The sequence below is a fragment of the Phascolarctos cinereus genome, unplaced genomic scaffold (genome assembly GCF_003287225.1).
Source record: "Phascolarctos cinereus isolate Bilbo 61053 unplaced genomic scaffold, phaCin_HiC Scaffold_4;HRSCAF=312, whole genome shotgun sequence".
Lineage (NCBI taxonomy): Eukaryota > Metazoa > Chordata > Mammalia > Diprotodontia > Phascolarctidae > Phascolarctos > Phascolarctos cinereus.
Genome location: NW_027555847.1, coordinates 718,928,060 through 718,951,570, shown reverse-complemented (window position 1 = coordinate 718,951,570; position 23,511 = coordinate 718,928,060). Strand labels below are relative to the sequence as shown.

At 57.0% G+C, this 23,511-nt stretch overlaps 2 protein-coding genes across 2 annotated transcripts; one reads left to right on the top strand and one right to left on the bottom strand.

The window, feature by feature from the left end:
• The first annotated feature begins 9,260 nt into the window (after window positions 1–9,260).
• On the top strand, window positions 9,261–15,576 carry RNF215 (ring finger protein 215). Its single transcript, XM_020996670.2, has 9 exons — window positions 9,261–9,629; window positions 11,176–11,304; window positions 11,543–11,614; window positions 11,713–11,798; window positions 12,085–12,244; window positions 13,656–13,772; window positions 13,855–13,992; window positions 14,777–14,879; window positions 15,051–15,576. The coding sequence occupies exons 1-9, from the start codon at window positions 9,375–9,377 to the stop codon at window positions 15,071–15,073; spliced, it is 1,083 nt and encodes a 360-aa protein (XP_020852329.1). The 5' UTR covers window positions 9,261–9,374; the 3' UTR covers window positions 15,074–15,576.
• Window positions 15,577–16,878: 1,302 nt separating this feature from the next.
• On the bottom strand, window positions 16,879–22,946 carry LOC110215272 (coiled-coil domain-containing protein 157). Its single transcript, XM_078151847.1, has 7 exons — window positions 22,745–22,946; window positions 22,313–22,500; window positions 21,446–21,661; window positions 20,240–20,408; window positions 18,566–18,705; window positions 17,325–17,398; window positions 16,879–17,243 (listed from the first exon to the last, which is right to left on the bottom strand). The coding sequence occupies exons 1-7, from the start codon at window positions 22,944–22,946 to the stop codon at window positions 16,964–16,966; spliced, it is 1,269 nt and encodes a 422-aa protein (XP_078007973.1). The 3' UTR covers window positions 16,879–16,963.
• Between the last annotated feature and the right edge of the window lie 565 nt (window positions 22,947–23,511).

Genomic DNA, 23,511 nt, shown 5'->3' with positions numbered 1-23,511 from the left:
GGCTCAGTTTTGTTGAGTAGTTGATCCTTGGTTGTAATCCAAGCTCTTTTGCCATACAGAATATTGTATTCCACACCCTCCAATCTTTTAATGTAGAAGCTGCAAGGTCCTGTGCAATCCTGACTGTGGTTCCATGATATTTAAATTGTTTCTTTCTGGCTGCTTGCAGTATTTTCTCTTTGATCTGGTAATTTTGGAATTTAGGTACTATATTCCTTGGCATTTTCAATTTGGGATCCCTTTCAGGAGGTGATCAGTGAATTCTTTTGATGACTAATTTACCCTCTGATCCCAGGACCTCAGGGCAGTTTTCTTTGATGATTTCCTGAAAGATGTTGTCCAGGCTCTTTTTTTCATCATGGTTTTCAGTTAGACCAATAATTTTTAGTTGTCTCTCCTGGCTCTATTTTCCAGGTCAGTTGTTTTATCAATGAGGTATTTTATGTTTTCTTGTATATTTTCATTCTTTTTGTTTCTGTTTGACTGGTTCTAGCTCTTTCATAGAGTCATTAGCTTCCATTTGCCCGATTCTAATTTTTAAGGAGTTGTTTTCTTCTATTAGATTTTGAACTTCCTTTCCCATTTGTCCCATTTTACTTTTTAAGGAGTTCTTCTTTTCAGTGAGTTTTTGTGCCTCCTTTTCCATTTGGCCAATTCTACTTTTTAAGGACTTGTTTTCTACAGTTAATTTTTGTCCTTCCTTTTCCAAGCTATTGACTTTCTCTTGCATACCTCTCATTTCTTTTCTCAACTTTTCTTTTACCTCTCTTATTTGACTTTTAAAATCCTTCTTGAGCTCTTCCAAGAAGGCTTTTTTTGGGCTGGAGACCAGTTCATATTACCCTTCGAGGTTTCAGATGTGGGTATATTAACAAAGTTGTCCTCTTCTGAATTTGTGCCTTGATCTTCTCTTTCCCCAAAATAAGAATCTATGGTCATTTTCCATTTCTGCTTTCGGTTCATGGTGTTTGCCTATTTCCTGACTTAAAAAAAAAAAGTTGAGTTCTCCCGCTGGAGCGAAGAGGGTACTTACCCAAGCTTCTTCTCCTGCTCACTGGGGCCTTGCACTTGAATGTTTGGCTCCTGGTAGCCTGGGCCTTGCACAGGGATGTTTCGACGCTGGTGGATTTCTGTCAGCCTGGAGCTTTGCCTTCTGGAGTTGAGTTTCCCTGAGTTGTGTTGAGGCGCCGTGATTTTGCCGCTGGAGAACGCAGTCGCCTGTGGCGTCTACGAGTTCCCCTTCCTGTATTGAGACTCTTCGGGGTCCTGGTGTTGGCACTTGCCTGCTCCACCACCCTGGGTCTCAGGATCTCCCCCTGGTATGCTGAGGTGGGGCTTGCTGCTGGCTTGCTGGGATGCTTCCAGTCCTGTACTGCTTCTCCTCCCCCAGAGTGAGAGGGGCCTTTCCCATTAATCCCCCAAGCTTCCTGGGTACAAGACTGCTGTGCCCTGTCTTTTTGCTGGCCCAGGATTTTTCCTGGGTTGATATTTTGTGGACTTTCAGAGGTCAAAGAGGGAGGGTGAGAGTGACTTACTTCTTACTCTACCATCTTGGCTCCTGGAACTGCAACGTTTTTTATGATAGCTAAGAATTAGAAACAAAGCTGATGCCTATTGATTGGGGAATGGCCAGACAAATTGTGGTCCATGAATGTAACAGAATGTGACTGTGCTATAAGAAATAACATGTGTGGGGAAAGGAGAGAAGCATGAAAAAATCTATGTGAACTAATGCAGAGTGAAATCAGCAGAAGCAAGATACGATATAGTGACTTTTCTTGTTCAGTCCTTTCAGTCATGTCTAACTCTCTGTTTGGGGTTTTCTTTCTTTCTTTTTTGTTTTTTAGGCAATTGGGGTTAAGTGATTTGGCCAGGGTCACACAGCTAGTAAGTGTCAAGTGTTCTTGGTTTGAGGCTGGATTTGAACTCAGGTCCTCCTGACTTCAGGGCCGGTGCCGTGCCACCTAGCTGCCCTTCCTTTGGGCAGTATTCTTGGCAGAATACTGGAGTGGTTTACCATTTCCTTCTTCAGCTCATTTTACAGATGAGGAAACTAAGGTGAACAGGGTGAAGTGACTTGTCCAGGGTCACCCAGCTAGTAAGTGTCTGAGGCTGGATTCGAACTCAGGTCTTCGAGACTCCAGGCCCAGGGCTCTATCCACAATATAAATGGAAAAACAATAGTGCACTCAAAAAAGTTGACCAAAATCATAAAGAGCAAATGGAACTCAACCCAAGAGAGATGAGAAGGGCAGCGAGGTGGCGCAGTGGCTAGAGCACCGGCCCTGAAGTCAGGAGGACCTGAGTTCAAATCTGACCTCAGACCAAACACTTGACACTTAACTAGCTGTGTGACCCTGGGCAAGTCACTTAGCCCCAACTGCCTAAAAATAATTTTTAAAAAAAGAGAGAGAGATGAGAAGGAGCACTCCATGAAGTTGGGAGGATCACAGGAGTGGTTCACAGCACAGGGTTCAGGGCTTTCCCAACGTGTCCATCCACCCAACCGCCTTTTTTTTCCTCTTTAAAAAATCCTGTTTGTCATATGGATCCTGGCTGTCAGGGAGGCGGAGGGGGAGGGAAACAGGATGCTACGGTGCTGTAAGAAACAGAAAATAGCCATAAAACTTACTGTTAAAAATGCTTGCTTGGTCGAAGGGAACAAGGCCGCCCCGGCAGTGGAGAGCTCCTGGCCTTGGACGCTCGGGCTGGAGTCCGAGCTCTGGGGGACCCAGCCCTGCCAGCACCTCTGGGAGGGGTGCCGCGCTCCTCCACCATGGGCGTCCGCCTGTCCTCCCCCGACCTCCTTGGGCTCCAAGAAGCTGAAGCACAGCCGTGGGTTCCGCCCCGGTGAAAACTGCCTCTGGCAGACGGGCGAAACGAGGCTGAGGGAAACCACAGACCTCAAGCCCGGGGATGAGTTAGGGAGGCGTCTGCCCGAGCGGGGGAAGACAGCGGATGAGAACAATGTGTTCCAACGGCCACGAAGGCGGCCGAGGCAGGCGCTTGGTTAGACGTGAAAGACGCCGCCGGCGCCCACCGCACCCCGGGCATCTCCAGGCATCCTGACTCTGTCCTGCCACCAACCTCCGGTGACTGCGAGAGAGCTCGAGGCCGAGGAGAGTGCGGCTCGGCCTCACTTAAATCTAATTCACCCCGAGCCAAGGCAGCTCCCGGGATGTCACTGGTCCTCTTAGAGAGTGAAGAAAGCACGACACTTCAGGGATGTGCCTCCCCTCCGAGCCTGGGCTCCTCCAGCGCCAGTGGAGCAACACCGCGTGCTGATCTCAGCTCATGGAGGGGTTAGGACCAAACGAGGGAAAAGAGAGAGAATACATCAGTCACCCACCACGTGGAGGCACAGTGCGGAAGGCTTCACAAACATGTCTCATTCAATCCTGCCTCAACTCTGGGGCACAGGCATTGTTTTAATCTCTTCAATTGAGGAAATGTAGGCATGTAAGTGACTTACCTAGAGTCACACAGCTGGGAATTATCTGAGGTTAGATTGAGCTCAGGGCTTCCTGACTCCATACCCAAATCTCCAGTTTACTAGGTGTAATGGATGTAAAATGCTTTGAAATTATAAAGCGTTGTATACATTGGCAATGTTATTGTTGGGAAAAGACTCACAAATGTGGTAGTTAATCTATGATGTAAAATTGTTTAATTGCCTGGGAGACCTTAGACAAGTCCTATGCCCTTTCCAGGCTGTAGTCTCCTCTATTAAATGCCTGTATGGTTTTTAAGACCCTTCCCAGCCCTGACATCCCCTGTTCTCAGGCCCCTCCCAGCCCTGACATCCCCTGTTCTCAGGCCCCTCCCAGCTCTGACATCCCCTGTTCTCAGGCCCCTCCCAGCCCTGACATTCTCTCAGAAAATCTGAGTCTCAAGAGCAGCAGAAGGAATGGTATAGTCAACATGTTCCTATTAAATACCTACTGTGTGTCTGTCACTGCTAAGTGCTTATGTAATAATAATAACAACGATGACAATAATAATAACTGTCATCTCCGTAGTGCTTTAAGGCTGACAAAGTTCCTAGCGTGGATTATCTCATTCGATCCTCACACCATCCAGCTGAGGTTGTCACTAATAGCATCCCCATTTTACTGATTGTCCCCACGCTCTATGGCAGAATTTGAACTCTGGTCCTTCAGACTCCAAGTCTAGTGCTTTATCCATTATACCAGCTTGGTGGCCTCTGGGTTTGAATCCTGCCTTGGACACTTTCTAGCTGTGTGAACCCAGGCCAGTTACTTAACCCTCTGTGCCTCAGTTTCCTCATCTGTAAAAATTGGGGATTAGACTCGATGGTCTTTAAAGGCCCTTCTATTCACACAGCTCTGACCCTGTGAATTGCCAGGCAATGCTCCTGGACGAGGTAGAGACTTGATCTGGGCCTTAAGGAGGGGGTAAATCGTAGAAGCTGCTCGACTCCCTGAGTGTTAGAGGTTCCACAGCCTGCCCCAGGTCAGCCCTTGATCCTTCCCACAGGCCCGGGGGAGATGGGCTACAAGAATCATTCTCCCTATTTTCCAAATGCCTCTGAAGGACTGACATGCTGCAAGTGAGAGACACAGCCTGAGCAAATGTGCAGGGGTGGGAGCTGACCTCAGCACCTGCTGCGGTATACACTGCCAGGCTAGCTTGGCAGGGGTGGTAAGCAGAGCCAGGGAGTACGGGCAGGCGCCCAACATCAAACAGCTGGGGGGAACTTTGATCACAGGTGTCTCGATGCAGCCGTCTGCATCTCTGCTCTGATTATAGGGTGGCCCCCCGAGGCCTCCATTTCCCCTGGCAGGCACCAGCACCCGGGTCCTCTGCAGGGATCCAGGGTGGGCCCAAGCCATCTGCTTCCTTCTGCATCACCAAGGAGTCTTACAGGGAAGAAAAGCAAAGGCTTCCGTTCTTTGACTGCCGGCAGGCTCTGGAGACAGAGACCAAGGCCCCTGGCTCGGGATCCCAGTGTGGGGACCCGCTTTTCAGTCGCTCTCCCCAGGACCGAAGGCTGAGTAACACCCCAGAAGCCAGGTAGGGCCCTGTGGGGAACAGTGAGTCCCTGGGTGGCAGAGGGAGGAGGCAGGTTCAGCCATGGCCTGCCGGGATTCCTCAGGGCTGTCCCCAGAATTGAGGGGGGCGCAGCTTCCAAACTCCCAGAGAGGGCTCCTGTTCTCCATGGACCCTGGCCAAGGGGTCCCTGTCCTGAAAGCCAGGAAGAGAAACCACGCCCTCTCCCCGCCTCAGTCTAGCCCCAAGTCTTAGACATAAGCTGACTTCACGTACTGGGGGGTCAAGGGGGCTTTCATTCTATCACATGTCAACAATTCACTCATAATCACCCCCCCCAAGATTGCCCAGGGCGAGTATCTAGTTTGATGGGCACTCTGGGAGGGGGGTGGCAAAGAGGCCACACACTGCTGCTTTCTTAGTTTCTTAGGATCTACTCTGCCTCAAGCTATCTCTCTGTCTCTTTCTGTCTCTATCTCTCTCTCTCTCTCACCCCTCCATCCCTCTTCCTCTTTGTCTTTGTCTCTCTGTCTGTTTCTCTCTCTTCCTCTCTGTCTCCCCCTCCTCTGTCTCCCCCCTCCTCTCTGTTGCTCTCTCTCCTATATCTGTCTCCCTCCCACCTCCATCTCTTTCTTTCTCTTCATATCTCCCTCCTTGCCTGCTTCCCCCCTTCCTCATGTTTCTCCTCTATTTACCTAGTCCTATTTCTACCCTCTCTTTTTCCTGCTGTCTCTGTATCTGTTCCCCCAACTCTCCCTCTGTCCCTGTCTTTCCTTTGTCTCTGTCTCTCCTTCTGTTTCTCTCTCATCTTCCCTGCTGCCTTCTCGTCTGTCTCTCTTACTTTCCTGCTTTCTCCTCCCACCTTTCCCTCTGTCTTCATTTCTCTTCCTGTCTCTCTTCACCTCTGTCTGCCCTTTCCTTTGTGCCGTCTGTCTTCCCACCTTCCCCTCACTCTCTCTCTCAGTCTTCCCTGGCCCTCCTATATTCCCTGAGTCTCCTCATCCCCCCTGTTTCCCCCTGCTCCCCCTCTGTCTCCCTCTCTGCCCTGCCTCTCCATCTGTCTGCTGTCTGTCTGTCCCTGCAATTTACTTTCTTCCCTTGCCTGGCTTTTCTTTTGCTCCCTCGGTCTTCCCACGTCCTTCCCTCTGTGTCTACCTTCCTCTAGCTCCTCACTTTTCCTGGCTGTCTCTCCCATCTTGGCTGTCTCTGTCTACCTTTTCACTCTCTCTCTGCCTGTCTCCCCATCTCCATCTCTGCCTGCCTTCTCCCTCAGTATCTGTTTTACTCAAGGTGACCATGGGCAAGTCCCATCACCTCTTTGAGCCTCAGTTTCCCCATGTGCAAAGCAGATAGCCACACCTATAGTACCTCCCTCACAGAGTTGTATGATTTAATTGACAAGCATTTATTAGCTTCCTGTTGTGTGCCAGGGGCTGTGCTGGTGCTGGGGATACCAAGACCAAAATGGACAGTGAGAAGGGCTCTAGCTCTGGAATCAGCGGATTTGGGTTCAAATGCCGCCTATCTCTAATGTGTATTCATTATGTGATTTTAAGCTAGTCACTTAACCTCACTGGACCTTTCTGTAAAATGAGGAGGTTGGCTTAGATATGGCCCCTTGGAGCTCCAGAGCTATCATCCCACAGAACAGTCCCTGCCCTTGAGAAGCTTACATTCTAATGGTGGAGACAGAATGGATACATGGAAGCCTATAGAAAAAGAACCCAAGATCGTGTGGGGAGGGAGGCTCTGGCAGCTGGGCCCTGGGGGATTAGGAGAGACCTCGGATAAAGCTGATCATAGGGGCCGCTAGGTGGCACAGTGGATAAGCACAGGACCTGAAGTCAGGAGGACCTGAGTTCAAATCTGGCCTCAGAGCAAACACTTGATACTTACCAGCTGTGTGATCCTGGACAAGTCACTTAACCCCAATTGCCTTTAAAAAAATTTCAAAAAACAAAAGAATAGAGCTGATCATGGAGGCCTGGGACTATTTCTCCTTGTTCATTGTAGAGTAGGCCCCCTGGCAACCTGACTGCTATATCTCCTCAGTAGAATGTAAGCTCCCTGAGGGCAAGGATTTGTTTCATTCTTGTCTTGGCAACCCTATTGCCTAACACATTGTTATTCAGCCTTGTCTGACTCTTCATGACCCCATTCCCAGGTCATTTTACAGATGAGGAAACTGAGGCAAACAGGGTGAAGTGACTTGCCCAGGGTCACACAGCTAGTGAGTGTCTGAGAATGGATTTGAATTCCAGAAAATGAGTTTTCCTTACTCCAGGCCCAGTGCTCTGTGCGCCATGGCGCCCCCTAGCAGCCTTGCCTATCACAGCGGGAACTTAATAAATACTGGTTTGTAGCTTGCCTGATTACACTTCTATCTGCTGCTGCTCAGGTCGAGTGTAAGCTTCTTGCAGGTGGGAACAGAGCCTTTGTATTCCCAGAGCCTAGCGCAATGCCTGGCACACAGTAGGCCCTAAATAAACCAGGGATGCCAGAGGCAGAGAGAAGGCGGGTGGCATTCTAGGGCCAGACCTGGGAGCCCTCTATCAATTTCAGCCATGCTTAGTCAGGCCTGCAGCACGTTGCCATCTGCAGCCAGCCGGAGGTCCTACCAGAACATTCTCCGAGGTGAGCCTTCCCTCCCCCCGGCCTGGCCTTCCTGGCTCTTCTACATTAATTACCTTGGTGGCACCCCAGACTCTTCACTCTCACAACCAATCAGTCACCAAGGCCTGGGGATTCCACCCCTTCCTCAAGCCCCCTTCTCTCCATGCCCAGCACCTGCGCTCTGGGTCCAGTCCTCATTGGCTACCCTCTTGGGCGTCTGCAGCAGCCTTCCACCGATGTTCTCTCCTCCCTCCAGCCTCACCTTCATCCCACTGACAAAACCTTCTTTTGTGCGGACCTGGTCCTATCTCTCCATAGCTCAAAAAACTTTCAATGGCTCCTACTGCCCTGCCAGTAAAGTTTAGACTCCTTTGCCCAGCATTTGGAGCCTTTTGCAGTCAGGTTGGCCCTACCTCAGCCTTGGTAAATACTTAATAAATTCTGATTGACTGACTCTTCAGCCCTATGTCACATCGCTCCTTGCCAGGACTCACCATTCCAGCCAGACAAGTCTACTCTCCTTCCTCAAAACATACCCCATGTCCTCCCTCCCATGTCTTGGCCTTTAGTCATGGGGCTCCCTGTGCCTGGAATGGCTTCCCCTCCCCTCTTCACCTGGTGAATTCCTACCCACCTCTTAAAGTGTGATTCAAAGGCCAGTTCTTGGAAGCCTTGCCTGCCTGCCTGTCTGTGTCTGTCTCCTCCCTCTCTCTTCTCTGCACGTGTGTGTGTCTCCCCTCCCCTCCTCTTCTCCTCTCCTCTCTCTCCCTCCTTCTGTCTCTGTCTCTCTTTCTGTCTCTGTGTGTGTGTCTCCCTCCTCTCCTCCCCTCTCCTCCCCTCCCCTCCTCTTCTCCTCTCCTCTCTCTCCCTCCTTCTGTCTCTGTCTCTCTATCTGTCTGTGTATACGTGTCTCCTCTCCTCCCCTCCCCTTCCCTCCCTTCCCCTCCTCTCCTCTCCCCTCCTTTCCTCCTCTCTTCTCTCTCCCTCCTTCTGTCTCTGTCTCTCTCTCTCTGTCTCTGTGTGTGTCTCCCCTCCTCTCCTCTCCTCCCCTCCTCTTCTCCTCTCTTCTCTCTCCCTCCTTCTGTCTCTGTCTCTGTGTGTGTGTCTCCCCTCCCCTCCTCTCCCCTCCCCTCCTCTTCTCCTCTCCTCTCTCTCCCTCTTTCTGTCTCTGTCTCTCTCTCTGTCTGTGTATACGTGTCTCCTCTCCTCCCCTCCCCTCCCCTTCCTTCCTTTCCCCTCCTCTCCTCTCCCCTCCTCTTCTCCTCTCCTCTGTCTCCCTCCTTCTGTCTCTGTCTCTGTGTGTGTCTCCCCTCCCCTCCTCTCCTCCCCTCCTCTCCCCTCCCCTCCTTTTCTCCTCTCCTCTGTCTCCCTCCTTCTGTCTCTGTCTCTCTGTCTCTGTGTGTGTGTGTCTTGTCTCCTCCCCTCCCCTCCCCTCTCCCCCTCCTTCTGCCTCTGTTCCCATCTCCGGCTGCCAGGTTTTCAGCATCTCCGACTCTCGGCCTGGGTCTCCCCGCCCCGGCCCCTCCTCCGGCCCCTCCTCCCGGCCCTGCCCCCGCCCCCCCGGCCCGCCCCCGGCCCTCCGCAGCCTGCAGAGGGCGTCCCCGGGCCGGGGCCGGCGCCGGGCCGGTGTTTGTGTCGCTGTCCGGCCGGGCGGGTCCAGAGCTAAGCGTTCGGAACTCCGGCCGGGTGCCCCCCTCGCGCGCTGCGCCCCGTGCGCTCTCCGCGGCCGCGCCGCCACGTTCCGTGCGCCCATGGCCGGCCCCGCGCTCCTGCGGCCCGGGCCGCCCCCGCCGCCGCCGCTTCTGCTGCTGCTGGCTGCGCTGCTGCCCCTCGGCCTGGGCCTGGGCCTGGGCAGCCCCGGGTGCGGAGCGCGAGTGGACGTGTGGCTGCGGCGGCCGCAGGCCAGCTACACTCTGCAGGGCGCCCTGCTGGGCGGGCCCCCGCGCATCGCCCCGCCGTCGCCCGGAGCCGGAGCCGGAGCCGGACTGCAGGGCCGCCTGGTGCTGGTGAGCCCGCGTCCCCCACCACCCGGGGACCCGACGCCCTGGGGGCAGGGAGGAGTGATGGGGCCAGACCTCCCCGAGACTGCCCCCTTCCTCCCCTCCCAGCCCAGGGAGCCCCTGACCCCTAATGGGCCCCATCCCTGATCCCTTCTTGGGACACTACCCAAAGGGGGTGGAGAGGGGCAGACCATCCTCCCCTGCCCCAAGGCCCGCCAGGTAGTACCTAAGCCTGGCCCCGGGAGCCGCGAGCCCAGGGACCCCCAAGCCCCTCTCCCCACCGACGCTCCCTAACCCTAAGTGGAGCCCTCTACCCCAAGCCCCTGAAGCCCAGACTTCTCCAGGCACTTGCACTGCCCTACCAAGTCCAGCCAGGACCTCCCACCCTGAGCCCTAGGGCCCCAGACCTGTGTGAGTGCGGGTCAAAAGGCCATGACCTCCGCCCCACTCCTAATGGGTACCTGCTGAGGCCAGGATGACTCCTCTCAGTTCCAAGGCCCCACCCACATTTCTCAAGCCCAAGGGACTCCGAGCTTCCTGGACCAATTGTCCCCAGCTGGGACCAGAGCTAACTGAGTCCTGACCAACGTCTACCACAATGAGCCCAGCCCAGGGGACTATGACCTCCCTAAACCATCCTCCCACCCCACAACATTAGGCCCTACCCCCAAGGCTGGCTAGGGACTTTCTATCCTAAGCCCCAGGGGGTCACAGACCTGCCTAAACCATTCACTCCTCCCAAGCCTTGGCCCAGAATCCCCACCTGACCCTAGGCCGCAGATAGGTCCCCCCACTCCAGCCAAATATCCCTCTCCTGCCATCAGTGCACCCCCTTTGATGGATGAGCAAATGGAGGCCCCAGGTGGCAGAGGCAGGCTTTGAACCCAGGCCTTCTATAATCTAGCATTCATTTCACTGAGCCCTGCCCCTGGCCCCAAACAGCTGCCAGCCCAGACCCAGCTACCCCTGCCCTAAACTGTGGGATTGGCCTTGGATTATTCCTTTCATAGCCCAGACCCTGGTTCCAAAGGCTCGCCCTCGAGCCCCTGGGGTCCCTGTCAGATTCAGACACTAAAGACCCTGGTCCCAACCCCAATCCCCAAACCTGATCTTCAGACCTCTGCCCCTGGATACCCAGAGCCCAAACAAAGCCCAGACTCTCAGACCCTTGAACCTGCTCTATGTCCCAGGACCATCCTCCCGATCTCCCCAACCCCAGACACCCCAGATTTGGGCCCCAAAGGCCTCTGCTCTAGAGGGGAAAATACTGAGCCTGCAGACCTGGGTTAGATTCCTCACTCTGCTCCCTCCAAGCTGTATGAGGCTGAGCCGGAGGAATGATGGCTTTGGAGGCCCTTCCAGGGCTAAATATATGAGCCTGCTATTTTGAAAGTAGCACCCACTCCCACCCCATCAGGACTCCAGATGAAGTCACCGGCCCTCACACAGCAGCCGCCAGCATGCCAGCCCCTCCCCAGGCTGACCCAGGCCCACCTGGCTCAGCCCCAGCCCTTCCCATGCCTCCCCCTCTCACAGTCCTCCATGGCCCTAGGTGGGGGATGAGGAGCCCCAGCTTCAAGCCGGTGATGACTGGATTGGAGTGGTCCCAGTGGGTGAGGAGCAGGTGGAGGCCCAGGGAACTGGCCCTGAGGAGTCCTTCACCTCCGCTGTGGTCAACAAGGTAATGTTGCTGGAAGGCCAGGCTGGGAGGGAGGGCCAGAGAGGGGCCCTGGGTCAATGGACGGGGGAGAGAGCTGCTGCTCTCAGGGAGGACTTCCCGGAGGAGGCAGGCCTAGGGGCCTAAGCGGGCTTCCTGCCCAGGAGGCCCAGTGGGATGAGAGGGGGGGATCCCCAGTGCTTCCAGCCCCGGGGGGGGGGCTCGGGGACACCACTTCTCTGCCTCTGTCCTGCTCCCACAGATGAAGCGAGCTCTGGTCCTAGGAGCTTCTGCCCTGCTCATCCTGGCCTTGAATCAGAATGCCGTCCGAGAGGTAGGCCGGGCTGGCCGGGGCATGGGTGAGGCTGGGAGGCTGCCTGGGGAGGAGCCCCAGCCCACACACTGACCCCTGTGTTCCTGCTCACCGAGAAGCTGGATGTGTCCCAAGTCCTTTCCAAGCCGATCATTGTGGTCCAGATGTCTGATAACGTCACTAAACTCCTGAGCGCCTTGTTGGGGTGAGTGGGGACCTGGGACCCAGACCCGGCCACGTGAGTCTGTGGTCCTAACATGCAGGCCTTGCTTGGCTGTCTCGGGGCCTTTCTCTTACTTAAGACCTTAGTCTTCTCTTCTGTAAAATGGGCACAGGGAGAGGAAAGGGGGCTGATTGCTCTGTTATGATGAAGAGTGTGGTGGAAAGCACCCTTTGGGGAAGGCCTGGCTCTGCCACTCCCCGGGGTAACCCAGCCAGGGCTCCAAGACAGGGTTTGAACACGGGTCTCGTCTGTGGCTTTTCCTTGGCAGGGGCCTGCAGGCCACAGCCAAGATCACCTCTCAGGCCATGCTGCTGGAGAACGTGGGCCTGACACTGACCCTGTGGTCCACCTGCGGCCTGTCCCGGGGTGGCCTCTACGGGGAGTGGCAGGGCGTGATCTGCCCTGGAGAAAGTGGCTCCAGGGTCCAGGTATGTGTGGGCCAGGGCCCAGAGAGCATCTATGTATCCCAGGGGGAAAGCACACTCACTGTCAGTGACCACGGTTTGTGTCTTAGCTCCTCTTCTAGACTGGAAGCTCCCTGAAGGGAGGGGCTACATCTCATAGAAACTTGATACCATCCAATCCATATGCCACAGTAGGGGTGTAAGAAATGGATGGATGGATGGATGGATAGATGGATGGGTGGATGAATGGATGGGTGGATGGATAGGTGGATGAATGGATGGATGGATGGGTGGATGGACGGGTGAATGGGTGGATGAATGGATGGATGGATGGATGGGTGAATGGATGGACGGGTGAATGGGTAGAAGGGTGAACGGATGAATGGATGGATGGGTGGAAGGGTGGACGGATGGATGGGTAGGTGGGTGGATGGAAGGATGGATGGATGGATGGGTGGATAGGTGGATGGAAGAATGGATGGATGGATGGATGGATGGATAGGTGGACGGGTGGATGGACGGATGGGTGGATGGAAGGATGGGTGGATGGGTGGAACACTCCCTGTCCTCCAGAAGCTTATACTCTAAGTGGGAAGGGGGTATAGGCTGCCATACCTGCACACAATTGTTACACCAAATGTTACCTGTGAAGAGCAGAGGATGGCAGTAAGTGGTGTGGCAGGCTAGCTGTGAGACCCTGGACAAGAGATTCGAACCATTCAGCCTCAGTTTCCCCATCTCTAAAATGAGGATAATTATGTCACCTGCCCCATCACAAAGGCTGTGGTGAGATTTTTAAAAATGCACTTTCTCAGCCATAAAGCCCTCTAGAAACGTGACCTACTCTGAATAATCCAGCTGGGCCACTGGGGGTGGCTTCTAGAGCAAGCGGGCTCCCTCCAGGGGACAGCAAGACTGGTTTCTCTGGGGTGGAGTGACCAGAGAGGGCCAGGGAAAGGCCAGAAAGGTCGAGGCTCTGGGCCTGGCTGTGTCCAGTGACCTTGGGCAAGTCAGCGCTCCTGGGGCTGACATCAGGCTCCTCTGAAATGAGGGCAGTGGTTTCGTTGGGGCCGTGGGGGGGGAGGGTCACCAGGTTTGTGGGTAGGGTTGGTTTTGTGTAATGTATGTGTCTGTTACAGGGATGGGGGATGTCCCCTGGGGGGAGAGCCACGGCTGGCCGGTTGTGTATCTAGAAATGATTGCGATAGCAAAATGGGGGACAGCAGTAAAATAAAATATAGACAGGAAATAAAGACAGCCAGGTTGAGGTAGAGGAAGGTGCTTTCTGAGGCCCCTCCCAGCCCTGACAGACACCCCCTGTTCTGAGCTCCTTCTTAGCCCTGGTCCTGATGCTCAGGGGCTTAGGCCCAGGAGGCCCAGGTAGGCTTTCCAGCTGTCTGGCTCATCTCCTGACCCCAGCACTCCTCCCCCCCAGAAGTACCTGCAGAAGCTGTGGAATACCATCCTGCTGGTGGCCTTGCTCTTGTGTATGGGCCTCATCATCCAGGTGCGGCGGCAGGCATGGCAGGGCCCGGCAGAGCCCGACACCCAGGTGAGAGCCCCTCTCCGGCCCTTCCCTGCTCTCCCCCAGCCCGCTGCCCCTCCCTGCTGTATTGGGTGCCTTCTTTCCCCAGCTGGACCCCACGCAGCACATCTTGCAGACGCTGTCAACCCTAAAAACCCGGCGCTACCATCCAGGCCGCCAGCACCGGGCAAATGTGCCCGACATCCAGACCTGTGCCATCTGCCTGGACCAGTTTCACAGAAATCAGGTGAGGACCCTTGAGCCAGAGGGTGTCCCAAAAGTCTATGTGCGTCTTAGAGCCTTCCTGGATCACATTTGTATGCTCGCACACACATGCCCACGCGCACACACGCCTGATGCAGTGGAGAGTCAGATGACAGGTTCCTAGCCCACTCCCAGTGCACGCTACCATGAGACCCTGGGCAACTCACTTCCCCTATCTAGGCCTCAGTTTCCTCCTCTGTAAAATGGGGGTAGTGGCCCTAGAGACACTGACCTCACAAAGGCTCTTAGGAAGGGTTTGATGAGCTAATAGGATGTGCTTTTTAAACTGTGACATACCCTACAAGGACAGTAGCATAATTACAGCAGCCGGGTGGTGGCACATAGCGCTGGGCCTAGAGTCAAGGAGATGCGAGTTCAAATCCAGTCTCAGACACTGACTAGCTGTGTGACCCCGGGCAAGGCACTTCCTCAGTTTCCTCAACAGTAAAATGGGGATAATAACAGCACTCCCCTCACAGGATTGTTGTAAGGCTGAAGCAAGGTATTTGCAGAGCACTAGGCACAGTCCCTGGCCCTCCCTAGCACACAGTGGGTGCTGTATAAATGCTGCTGGGCTGGAAGGGGCCTTAGAGACAGCCGGCTGATAGACTTGGCTCTGGGTGCCCCGAGTCTCTGGAGAGAGCTGGGGACTTGGCCAAAGTTACACGGGTTTCCTCCCCCCCCGGGAGCTTGCTTCTGCCTTCTGACTCAGGAGCTTGGCAGGGCCTGCTTCATCCTCCCCCTCTGCCCTCTGCCCTCTCGTCCAGTGTCTCAGGGTCCTGCCTTGTCTCCATGAGTTTCACCGGGAATGCATAGACCCCTGGCTGCTCCTTCAACAGACCTGCCCCCTGTGTAAACACAACATCCTCGGTAACCGACATCCCTGGGCCCCGCCCCCCGGCCCTCCCAGTCAGTCCCACCTCACAGGGCACGTGAGCCACCTTGGGCCCCAGGAAAGCAGAGGAGGGGGTGAAGCAGGCGGGGGGGAGGGGAGGCTGAGGGGGAGGCTTCCTGACGCCTGCTCTCCCCTTGTACCTGCAGGGAGCTCTTGGGCTGAGAGCTAGCCCCAGCCCCGCCCCAGGGGACCAAGGGGCAGAGAACTCCATCTGAAAGGTGCCCAGGCTGTCTGGGCTCACACGGCGGTCTCAAGGAACATTGTGCCTCGATCGTTCAGAACAAGATCATCTCGGCTGGGAAGGCCTCCACCCAGGAGCAAAAGGCCCATGCTGCATCACCCCTCCCCTGGGAGGGAGGCCTCTGGGCTGAGCCCATGGTGACAGCAGTGGGGCTGTGGGGGGGCCTCTGTGGAACCCAGGGCTCCTGTGGGGGAGCACGGTCTGGCCTGCAGGTGCTCCATCGAGGCTAGGCCAGCCTGGTGGGGGAGGCCGCCTGGGCAGGGACTGGATCGTGAGTGACCACCAGGGAGCAGCCCCTGTGCTCTTCCTGGGGGCTTAACTTCATACTAATTTATTAGGGTTAATACTGCCTGGAAGGGGCTGGATGGGAGGGCCTGACCCACTGGGCACATCTGTGTACAGTGTATAACATTAAATCAGAGTCACTTGCAGCCACTGTCCCGCGTTTCCATCCTGGGGGCCCATGAGCCTGCTTGCCCCAGGCCGGCCTCCCTCCCTCCTTCCCTGGCCAGCCAGGTCCCTCCTGATACTGCCACATAGGCAAGGAGTTGGAAGGGACCACAGACAACTTTAAAGCCTGAACATGCTGGTTCATACCCCCCTCCCTTGGACCTGAGGGCCAGTGTCAGCCTGAGGGAGCTGTGGGTCCATGTGGGGGGACCTGGGGAGCCAGAGTCAGCCTGAGGGAGCTGTGGGTCCACGTGGGGGAACCTGAGGAGCTGGAGTCAGCCTAAGGGAGCTGTGGGTCCACGTGGTGGGTCCTGGGGGCCAGTGTCAGCCTGAGGGAGCTGTAGGTCCACGTGGTGGGTCCTGGGGGCCAGTGTCAGTCTGAGGGAGCTGTGGGTCCATGTGGGGGGATCTGGAGGGCTGGAGTCAGCCTGAGGGAGCTATGGGTCCATGTAGGGGGACCTGGGGAGCCGGAGTCAGCCTGAGGGAGCTGTGGGTCCACGTGGTGGGTCCTGGGGGCCAGTGTCAGTCTGAGGGAGCTGTGGGTCAATGTGGGGGGACCTAGGGAGCCGGAGTCAGCCTGAGGGAGCTGTGGGTCCATGTGGGGAGACCTGGGGGGCCAGAGTCAACCTGAGGGAGCTGTGGGTCCATGTAGGGGGATCTGGAGGGCTGGAGTCAGCCTGAGGGAGCTGTGGGTCCATGTAAGGGGATCTGGAGGGCTGGAGTCAGCCTGAGGGAGCTATGGGTCCACGTGGGCTCCAGGGGGAACCACAGGCCAGAGACAGAGTTGACCTCTGGTATGGTGAGGCCAGTCCTGACAGCCAGGACCTCTGGTTTCCAGGCCCAGCTTTTCCATGTGACCTTGTTGGGCAAGCCCCCTCCCCTCTGTGCTCAGTTTGCTTCTCTATAAAGTGGGGCAAGGTGAGCTCAGAGGTCTCAGCTCTAAACCCTAAAAGAGGCACTTACTGGGGAGCTGGTGGGAGGAGTGAAGGGTAGAGCCCTGAGGCCCAGAGGCTAAAGGGTCATCTCTGTTCCCCCCACAGTCCCCTGGGCTTCTGCTCCCTGTCGCCCACCTCCCTTCTCCAGCTCCCTGGGAAAAGCCTGGGCAGAGTGTCTGCTCCTCCCCACCCCAGAGGCCTCCTCCAGCTAGGGCACCATGCTCACCATGTCCCCCTCCTTGCCAGGACTTGGTGCACAGAGCCTGGGGAGGTCCGTGCCCTTTGCCTGGCCCACCTGCCACCCCCCTCCCACCAGGGCCCGCTGCCCCAAGGCTGCTGCAGCTGATGTGGTGGGAAGGAAGAGGCCGGTGGCTTTATTGATTCGTGGGCTAGGCTGGCCAGGCCACCTTCTTGTCCCTGGGGCCATCTCCTGCTACCTCAGCTGGTGTGCAGAACCCGCCAAGTTATGCTTCCCGCTGCCCTTCCCTCGGAGTTCCATGTAGGCAATGTTGGTGCTGCCAGAGGCCTTTGAGGAGCCTGAAATGGTTAAGGGGGAGCAGGGGGACCTCTGGCCAGAAGGAGCCTTGGGGCGGCCGGGCTGGGGCCGGGAGGCCCGGCCAGAGAGGCTGCTGTCACTGCTGGGTTGGCTGCTAGGGGGACGGTCCCGGCGGTTGGCAGACGCAGTCTGGGGACTAGAGGAGGAACAGAGGCCACTGGTGACCAAGGGCTGAGGCCTACCCTGCTGCCCTCCCGGCCCTCTTGCCAGCCCCAGTTCTTGTCATGTAGACACTCACCCTGGAGAAGGTCTTCGGAAATGGCTGAGGGTCCCTGTTTGGGTCCCTTTAGAAGGTGAAGACCAGATCTGGGCCTGGAGAGAAGCAGAGAAGGTCAGAGCTGGGAGGAGCCTGAGAACAGGGGATGTGAGGGCTAGGCGGGGCCTTACAACAGGGAATGTCAAAGCTGGGAGGGGCCTTAGAACAGGGGATGTCAAAAATAAATTAATTTTTTAAAAAAGGGAAAAAAGGAACAGGGAATGTCAGAGCTGGGAGAGACGTACTCCACCCTTGCCCCTTTTCAGCCCCCAACTGTCCACACACATTTTCAAGAAGCAAACTGAGGCCCAGAGAGCCAATGGCAGGACTGGACTGGAACCTGGGTCTTGCCTCCTCCATGTCTCAGAAGAAGCTGTGCTATATTTATCCATGACTACCCAATAAACCCCCTGATCCCCCGGAGATAATCCTCCCAGCAGCACAGAGCTCCGCTCCTCCTGCAGATGCGTCTTGTCTGTCCTTTTAAAATAATCCTTCCTAGAATATCCCAGGGTGCTAGAGGTGGGGTAGGGCAGTGGAAAGCAGCTTCAGAGTCAGAGGTCCAGGGTTCAAATCCTGCCTCTGACAACACTACCTGGGTGGCTCCCTGGGCCTCAGTATTCCCAACGGTAGAGTGAAGGGGGTTGGCCCAGTTTAGCAGCCTCTGAGCTCCTCCTAACTCTGGAGCCATCCTCTCCTGCTTCATTCTCTGTGTGTGTAACTTAAGGGGTTTCCCCACAAATGGCAGTAGGGGGGGGGGGAATAACAGAGCTTGTCCTCGTGTTAATTTCCTCCAGTCTGTCATCTGCCCAGGGTGCTGAGGTCACACAGGCCCCACGTGGCCAGCCCTCGAGGTCTCTGGCCATCAAGACCAGGGGCTCTCTGCTCACCACAGGACTGTGGCTGGGCCAGGCCTCCTCGGCCCTCTGCCCCAAAGCCAGCAGTGACAGCGCCTGAGGCCACAGGGTGGGCCTCTCAGTCTGGCCCCCCAGGCCAGCCTCCTTCCCAGCCTCCAGGGTCCCAAGCTCTCCTGTGCCAATGCTGGAGGCCTGCCCACGGGGCCCTCCACTGAAAAGAACTGGTCGGGAGTCAGCAGAGCCGGGTTCCAATCTTCCTCTGGCCTCTCCACCTCTCCAACCTCAGACGAGTCCCACCTTCTTGGCCCAGGTTCCTCCTCTCCCTGGGCCTTCGGCCCGGCCCCCAGGAGGCACTGGGGCCCTCACCTTGAGGCTGCCTTGCTGGGCCACCTCCTTCAGCTTGGCCAGCGTGGCCTGCAGCCGGGCGTTGTCCTCCTCCAGGACGTGGATGCGGATGTCGTTGGCCTGCATCTGCCTCTCCATGTCCTCGGCCACGTTCCCAGAGCCTGTGGAGAAGGGCACAGGTGGCCCCTGGTGCCTGCTCTGAGGGCGGAGTCCCCCTCCTCCTTTTACTGAAGAGGAGCCTGGGGCCCAGAAAAACCACAGGACCAGCCCTGGGGGCCACACACACTCACCTCACCCTCACACACCAATCGTCCTCTGAGCTCAGAATTACATCAGAGCTTCACACACACACTCACCTGCCCCCTTGCACACCCACAGCCACTCATACACGCACATACACACTCACACACATATATCCACACACACAGACACACACACATCTGGGAAGAGTCTGAGGCAGGATTTGATCTCAGGCAGCACTGGGCACAGGGAAAGCTTCAATGCCCCGAGGGAGGCCTCAGGAGGGGGCAGGGCAGAACTACCTACAACCCTCCACTGTCTCTGCTGTAATCCTGACCCCAAAGGGCAGAACTAGGTGCCCCTGGGGAAGTAGTGAGCTCCCCATCCCTGGAGGCCTCAGGCAGAGACTGGCTGATGAGCACTTGTCAGGGGGCAAGAGAGAGATGCCTGCTCAGGCCTGAGCTGCAGGTGCCCCTGAAGTCCCTTCCAAGTGGGAGTCTGTGCTTCTTGCCCATGTTTTATGGATGAGGAAACTGAGGCCCCAGAGTGAGGCTGTCTCCAGGGGCCCCAGGGAGCAGGAGGCAGGGCTGGCCTGAGCTTCCCCTGCTGCACATCCAGAGTTTTCTCTGCTTGTGCTCGGCATCCAGGGGGATGGAGGGGGAGGGTGCTGCCCCAGTGTGGAACTGGGGAGGGGGCTTCAGTGGCATTGCATGACTCATAGCGGGCAGTGTGGCAGCATCTAGAGTCTGGTGACTGGGCTTCAAAAACCCACCTCTGACCATAACTACTGCCCCTGAGACCTTGGACAAGTCCCTTCCCATCTCTGGACCTCAGTTTCCCCCAATGGCCCCACCCACCAGAGATCGCTGCTCACTCCCCCTATGGGAGCTGACCCCCAGCTTCCCCCAGAATCCTTCCTCCTCTGCAGCTCCAGGGGGACCCTCAGGGTGGCCTTCCCCTCCAATCAGGGCTGGCCCACTGCCCTCCCCTAACATCCTTGGTGATGCCCTTTACCAAGTCAGGCCAACAAGCACGTATTAAGCACCTACTGTGTTCCAAACAGCGCAGTGCTAAGCGCTGGGGATGCACAGAGAGGCCGAACAAATCCAGGGCCTGCTCCGTATGTACAAACAAGCTCATTAGAGGATACATGAGAGGTGATCCACAGAGGAAAGCCCTAGAATGAAGGCAGGCCAGCAAAGGCTTCCTGCAGAAGGGGGAATCGAGCTGAGAAGCCCAAAGACCCTCACGTGTGACGCCGGGCCCCCGGGCCGCTCGCTTTCCACCTTCCTTGGAGTCACTGCACCATTGGGACCCTCGGTCCCCTGGGCCCCCCAGCACCTGCTCCTAGGATGGGCCTGCCGGCATCTGCAGCCCTCCCCCATTCACTCGTTCACCGGCCCCAGCCCCCACCCTCACCCCAGCTCAACCCTCTGTCCTGAAGCCGCGGCTCACTCTCAAACTGGGCCTCGCTGGGGACATGGAGGTCAGGGAAGGCCACCAACAGCCGCTCCCGCTCCTTCAGCTCCAGGATCGACTTGTCCAGCCTGTAGACGGTCACCTGCAGCTCCTCCATGGCCCATTCTAGGCTCTGCTTCTCCTGCTGGAGGCTCTGCAGCAGCTCCTGGGGCCGGGGGACCAGGGGAACAGTGAGCCCGCAGCTGCAGGGGCAGCAGGAGCTCCGGCCTGAGTGCCAGCGTGGCTCCCAGTGCCATGGACCCTGGACAGAATGAGACCCCCCCCCACCTCCCTCGGGGTGTCCTGAAGAAGACAGGCCCGCCTTGAAGAATTAGAGAAGGGGGAGGTGAAACAACTATGACAATAAGGACAATAGCCACGGGGAGAGTTGGCTTCAGGGTGCCAGTCTGGGGGAGGGCCAGGTAACTCTCTAGCTACTAAGTCAACTAGTGTGCATTAAGCACCTACTGTATGCCAGGCCCTGTGCTACAAAGAAAGGCAACAGATGGTCCCTGCCCTCAAGGAGTTTCTAGTCTAATGGCAGAAACTGCTGGCCCACAACTGGAGATAGATGGGAGAGTCTGGGGCTCCCTCACAGGGAAGGCAGGTCCTGCAAAGAGAGGAGGGGGATGGAGCTGGGGCTTCAAGGAGCTGCCCAGGAGCTGACGGGCATTGGCACAGTTTTCTCCCCCGTAGTCCCTGGGCCAGTGAAGTCCCAGGAGCAGCCACTCTCCCTTAGAACAAGGACCCTTGAGCCTTGGGCCCGTTCCCCATCTTTCTGCCCCAGGACTGTCCCGTCCTCCTCTCTCAGCCCTGCCAACATAAGGCTGACCCCAGCAGTTCACCTGGGGCCTGCCAAGGGGAGGATGCCTTGGGTTTCAGCTCCCTTGTCCCTGACCTGCAGCCCTGTGCCTTCATTCTTGCCCTGCCCCACCCTGGGTCCGCTGGGAAGGAGCTCATGTCTATGTGCTTAAGGGACTCTCCTCACAGCAGCTGTTTAGGGGAGCTGCGCTGGAACTGGCCCCATTTCTGCAGAAGGATAAACTGAGGCCCAGAGGTGGGCAGTCCCTTGCCCAGGGTTACCTGCTGGGCCTCCAACCTCCAAGCCCAGCCTTCCTGCCTCCGCCCCTCACTGCTGAAATGCACCATGGCATCCAGGCTCCTCCACAGCAGGGGGCAGGCCGTGGCTCTACCCCTGCCCACCTGCTGAGCCTTCAGCTGGACCTCCATGTGCTCCTTGTCTCCACCTGCGGCCTGCAGCTGGCTTTCGAGGTTAGCTTGCTGTACCTCAGCCTCCTCCAAACTGGTCCGGAGCTCCTCCCGCTCTTGGTCCAGGCTGTCCAGCTGCTGGAGCAGGGCCCTCTGCTTGGCCTGCAGGGACTGAGGGGGACCGAGGGCGGAGGCCAGCTGGCACGCTCTCTGCCTTGGCCAAGGCGGGCCCCATTTTCTGCAGCTCATTTGCAGCCCAGAGGGAGGAGGGCATTTAGCAGCAGGGCCCAGATGGGAAGGAGGATTTGTGGGTGAAGCCAGGGCCCGGTCCCCAGGATGGACAGCTCAGGCAGCCACTCCCAGCCCCCCAGCCCGTAAAGCCCCCTCAGGCCCAGAGGAGATGGGCTGAGGCCTTGCTGAAGCAGGCTGCCCAGGCCCATTCACCAGGCTGTGCCTGGCTGGGCCTGAATTGGTCAGAGCAGCCCCTTCAGCCAGGTCCCCAAACCCCTGGACTCAAGTCCCCTCATTGCCCCCAATGCCTCTTGCCAGCTCAGTCCAGCCTCATCACTGCCCCAGGGCTGGCCCAGGAGCTGAGAACTCTCAGGCTGGCTGCTCTGGCCTTTCCCTGGGCCCCAGGCCCCTCCGCTCACTCCTCCCTACCCCTGACCCTATGCCCACAGAATGCTGGCCCCCTGGAGGCGGCAGCTGTCTTTGTCTAGAACCTAGCCTCACACCAGGCACAGAGGAGGCCTTTAGCTGGTACTTCCTGGGTGGGCATGAGCTGGACAGAGCAGAATGTGGGTCCCTGGTGGCCCCAACGAGGTCCAGTGAAGGACCCGCTCCCATCGGGCCTGGCCTCACCTCCTGGTGCCGGATCATGCTGTCTACTTTTGCCTTCTCCTTGTCCAGCTCCGTGCTGGCCCAGCTGAACTGCTGACTGGCATTTTCCAGGCGCCCAGTCAGTAGCTGCACCCGGGCCTCCAGCTGCTTCACCTCGCTTTTTTTCACCATGTTGCTCATGTCCTCCTGCATCTGCTGTTTCTCTGCTTCTGGGAGATACCCCCCCCCATATTGTTAGGTCCAGTTTACCCCAGTCAAGGGTTGGGGAGAGCACAACAGAGGCAAATGAGGGGGTTGGACCAGATGACTTTTGACCCTATGGGCCTAGGGGTACAAATACACTAGCCTGAGGCACAGTCAGCTGCTGGTTTCCTCAGGGACTGACCTCAGGCAACTCTCTGGCCCTTTCCTCTCATGGACATCCCTCCTCCCTGGACATCCCCCAGCAGGCACCTGGAGCTGTGGTGGCTTCAGGAAGGAAGGGCAGGCAGTAGCTTGTGCCCCGGCTGAAGCTCACTCCCCAGTGTGGGGCCTCAGAAAGGTCCCTGGCCTGCTCCCCAGAGGCCTGCTCCCCAGAGGCCTGCTCCCCAGAGGCCTGCTCCCCGGAGGCCTGCTCCCCGGAGGCCTTCCTCCTGAGGTTCCCAGAGGCCTTCATTCTACATCTGCCTTTCTTTCTCCCTCCAGTGAGGAGGGCTCATGCCCCATCTTCCTCCCACTGGGGGCCACATGGGTCAGAGTGTGGTGCTGAGGCCACCTCTCTCCCTCTATCATCTCTCACTCAGTCCTCATCTCTGTGCAGATGACTCCCAGGTGGATCCACCCAGGCCTAACCTCTCTTCTTGGCTCTACGTCTGAATCATTGACTGTTTCTTGAACAGCTCCAACTCCGCTTGCCCCAAACAACACTCATTCTCTTTTCCCCAGTCCTCCTGTCATGGCCACATTCCCCTTGTTTCTGCTGGGGCCACCGCCTTTCTTGGAGTCTGCCAGGCTCAAACCTCGGCATTAACCTTGGGCCTCCTTCTCACTCCCCAAACACGTCCAATCAGTGTCTGCCTCCCCAAGCTCTCCTGCGTCTCCCCTCCTCTCCTTACCCAGGTAGGCTGCTTCCCACCCCAGTCCACCCTCCACAGAGCCGCCCCAGTGATTCTCCTGAAGGCCAGCTCCGATCACGTCACCCACTACCCAGGAAACTCCAGCAGCTCCCTACGGGTCTGTAG

Excerpts from the sequence above, each read along its gene's own strand:
- RNF215 (XM_020996670.2), top strand. The coding sequence starts at position 9,375 with ATGGCCGGCCCCGCGCTCCTGCGGCCCGGGCCGCCCCCGCCGCCGCCG. Across the intron at positions 11,615-11,712 it reads ATCAGAATGCCGTCCGAGAG|CTGGATGTGTCCCAAGTCCT; the intron begins GTAGGCCGGGCT and ends CTCACCGAGAAG. Across the intron at positions 14,880-15,050 it reads GTGTAAACACAACATCCTCG|GGAGCTCTTGGGCTGAGAGC; the intron begins GTAACCGACATC and ends TTGTACCTGCAG.
- LOC110215272 (XM_078151847.1), bottom strand. The coding sequence starts at position 22,946 with ATGAAGGCCTCTGGGAACCTCAGGAGGAAGGCCTCCGGGGAGCAGGCC. Across the intron at positions 20,409-21,445 it reads TCCAGCTGAAGGCTCAGCAG|GAGCTGCTGCAGAGCCTCCA; the intron begins GTGGGCAGGGGT and ends CCCCGGCCCCAG. Across the intron at positions 17,244-17,324 it reads TTCCGAAGACCTTCTCCAGG|TGGCCTCTGTTCCTCCTCTA; the intron begins GTGAGTGTCTAC and ends CTTGGTCACCAG.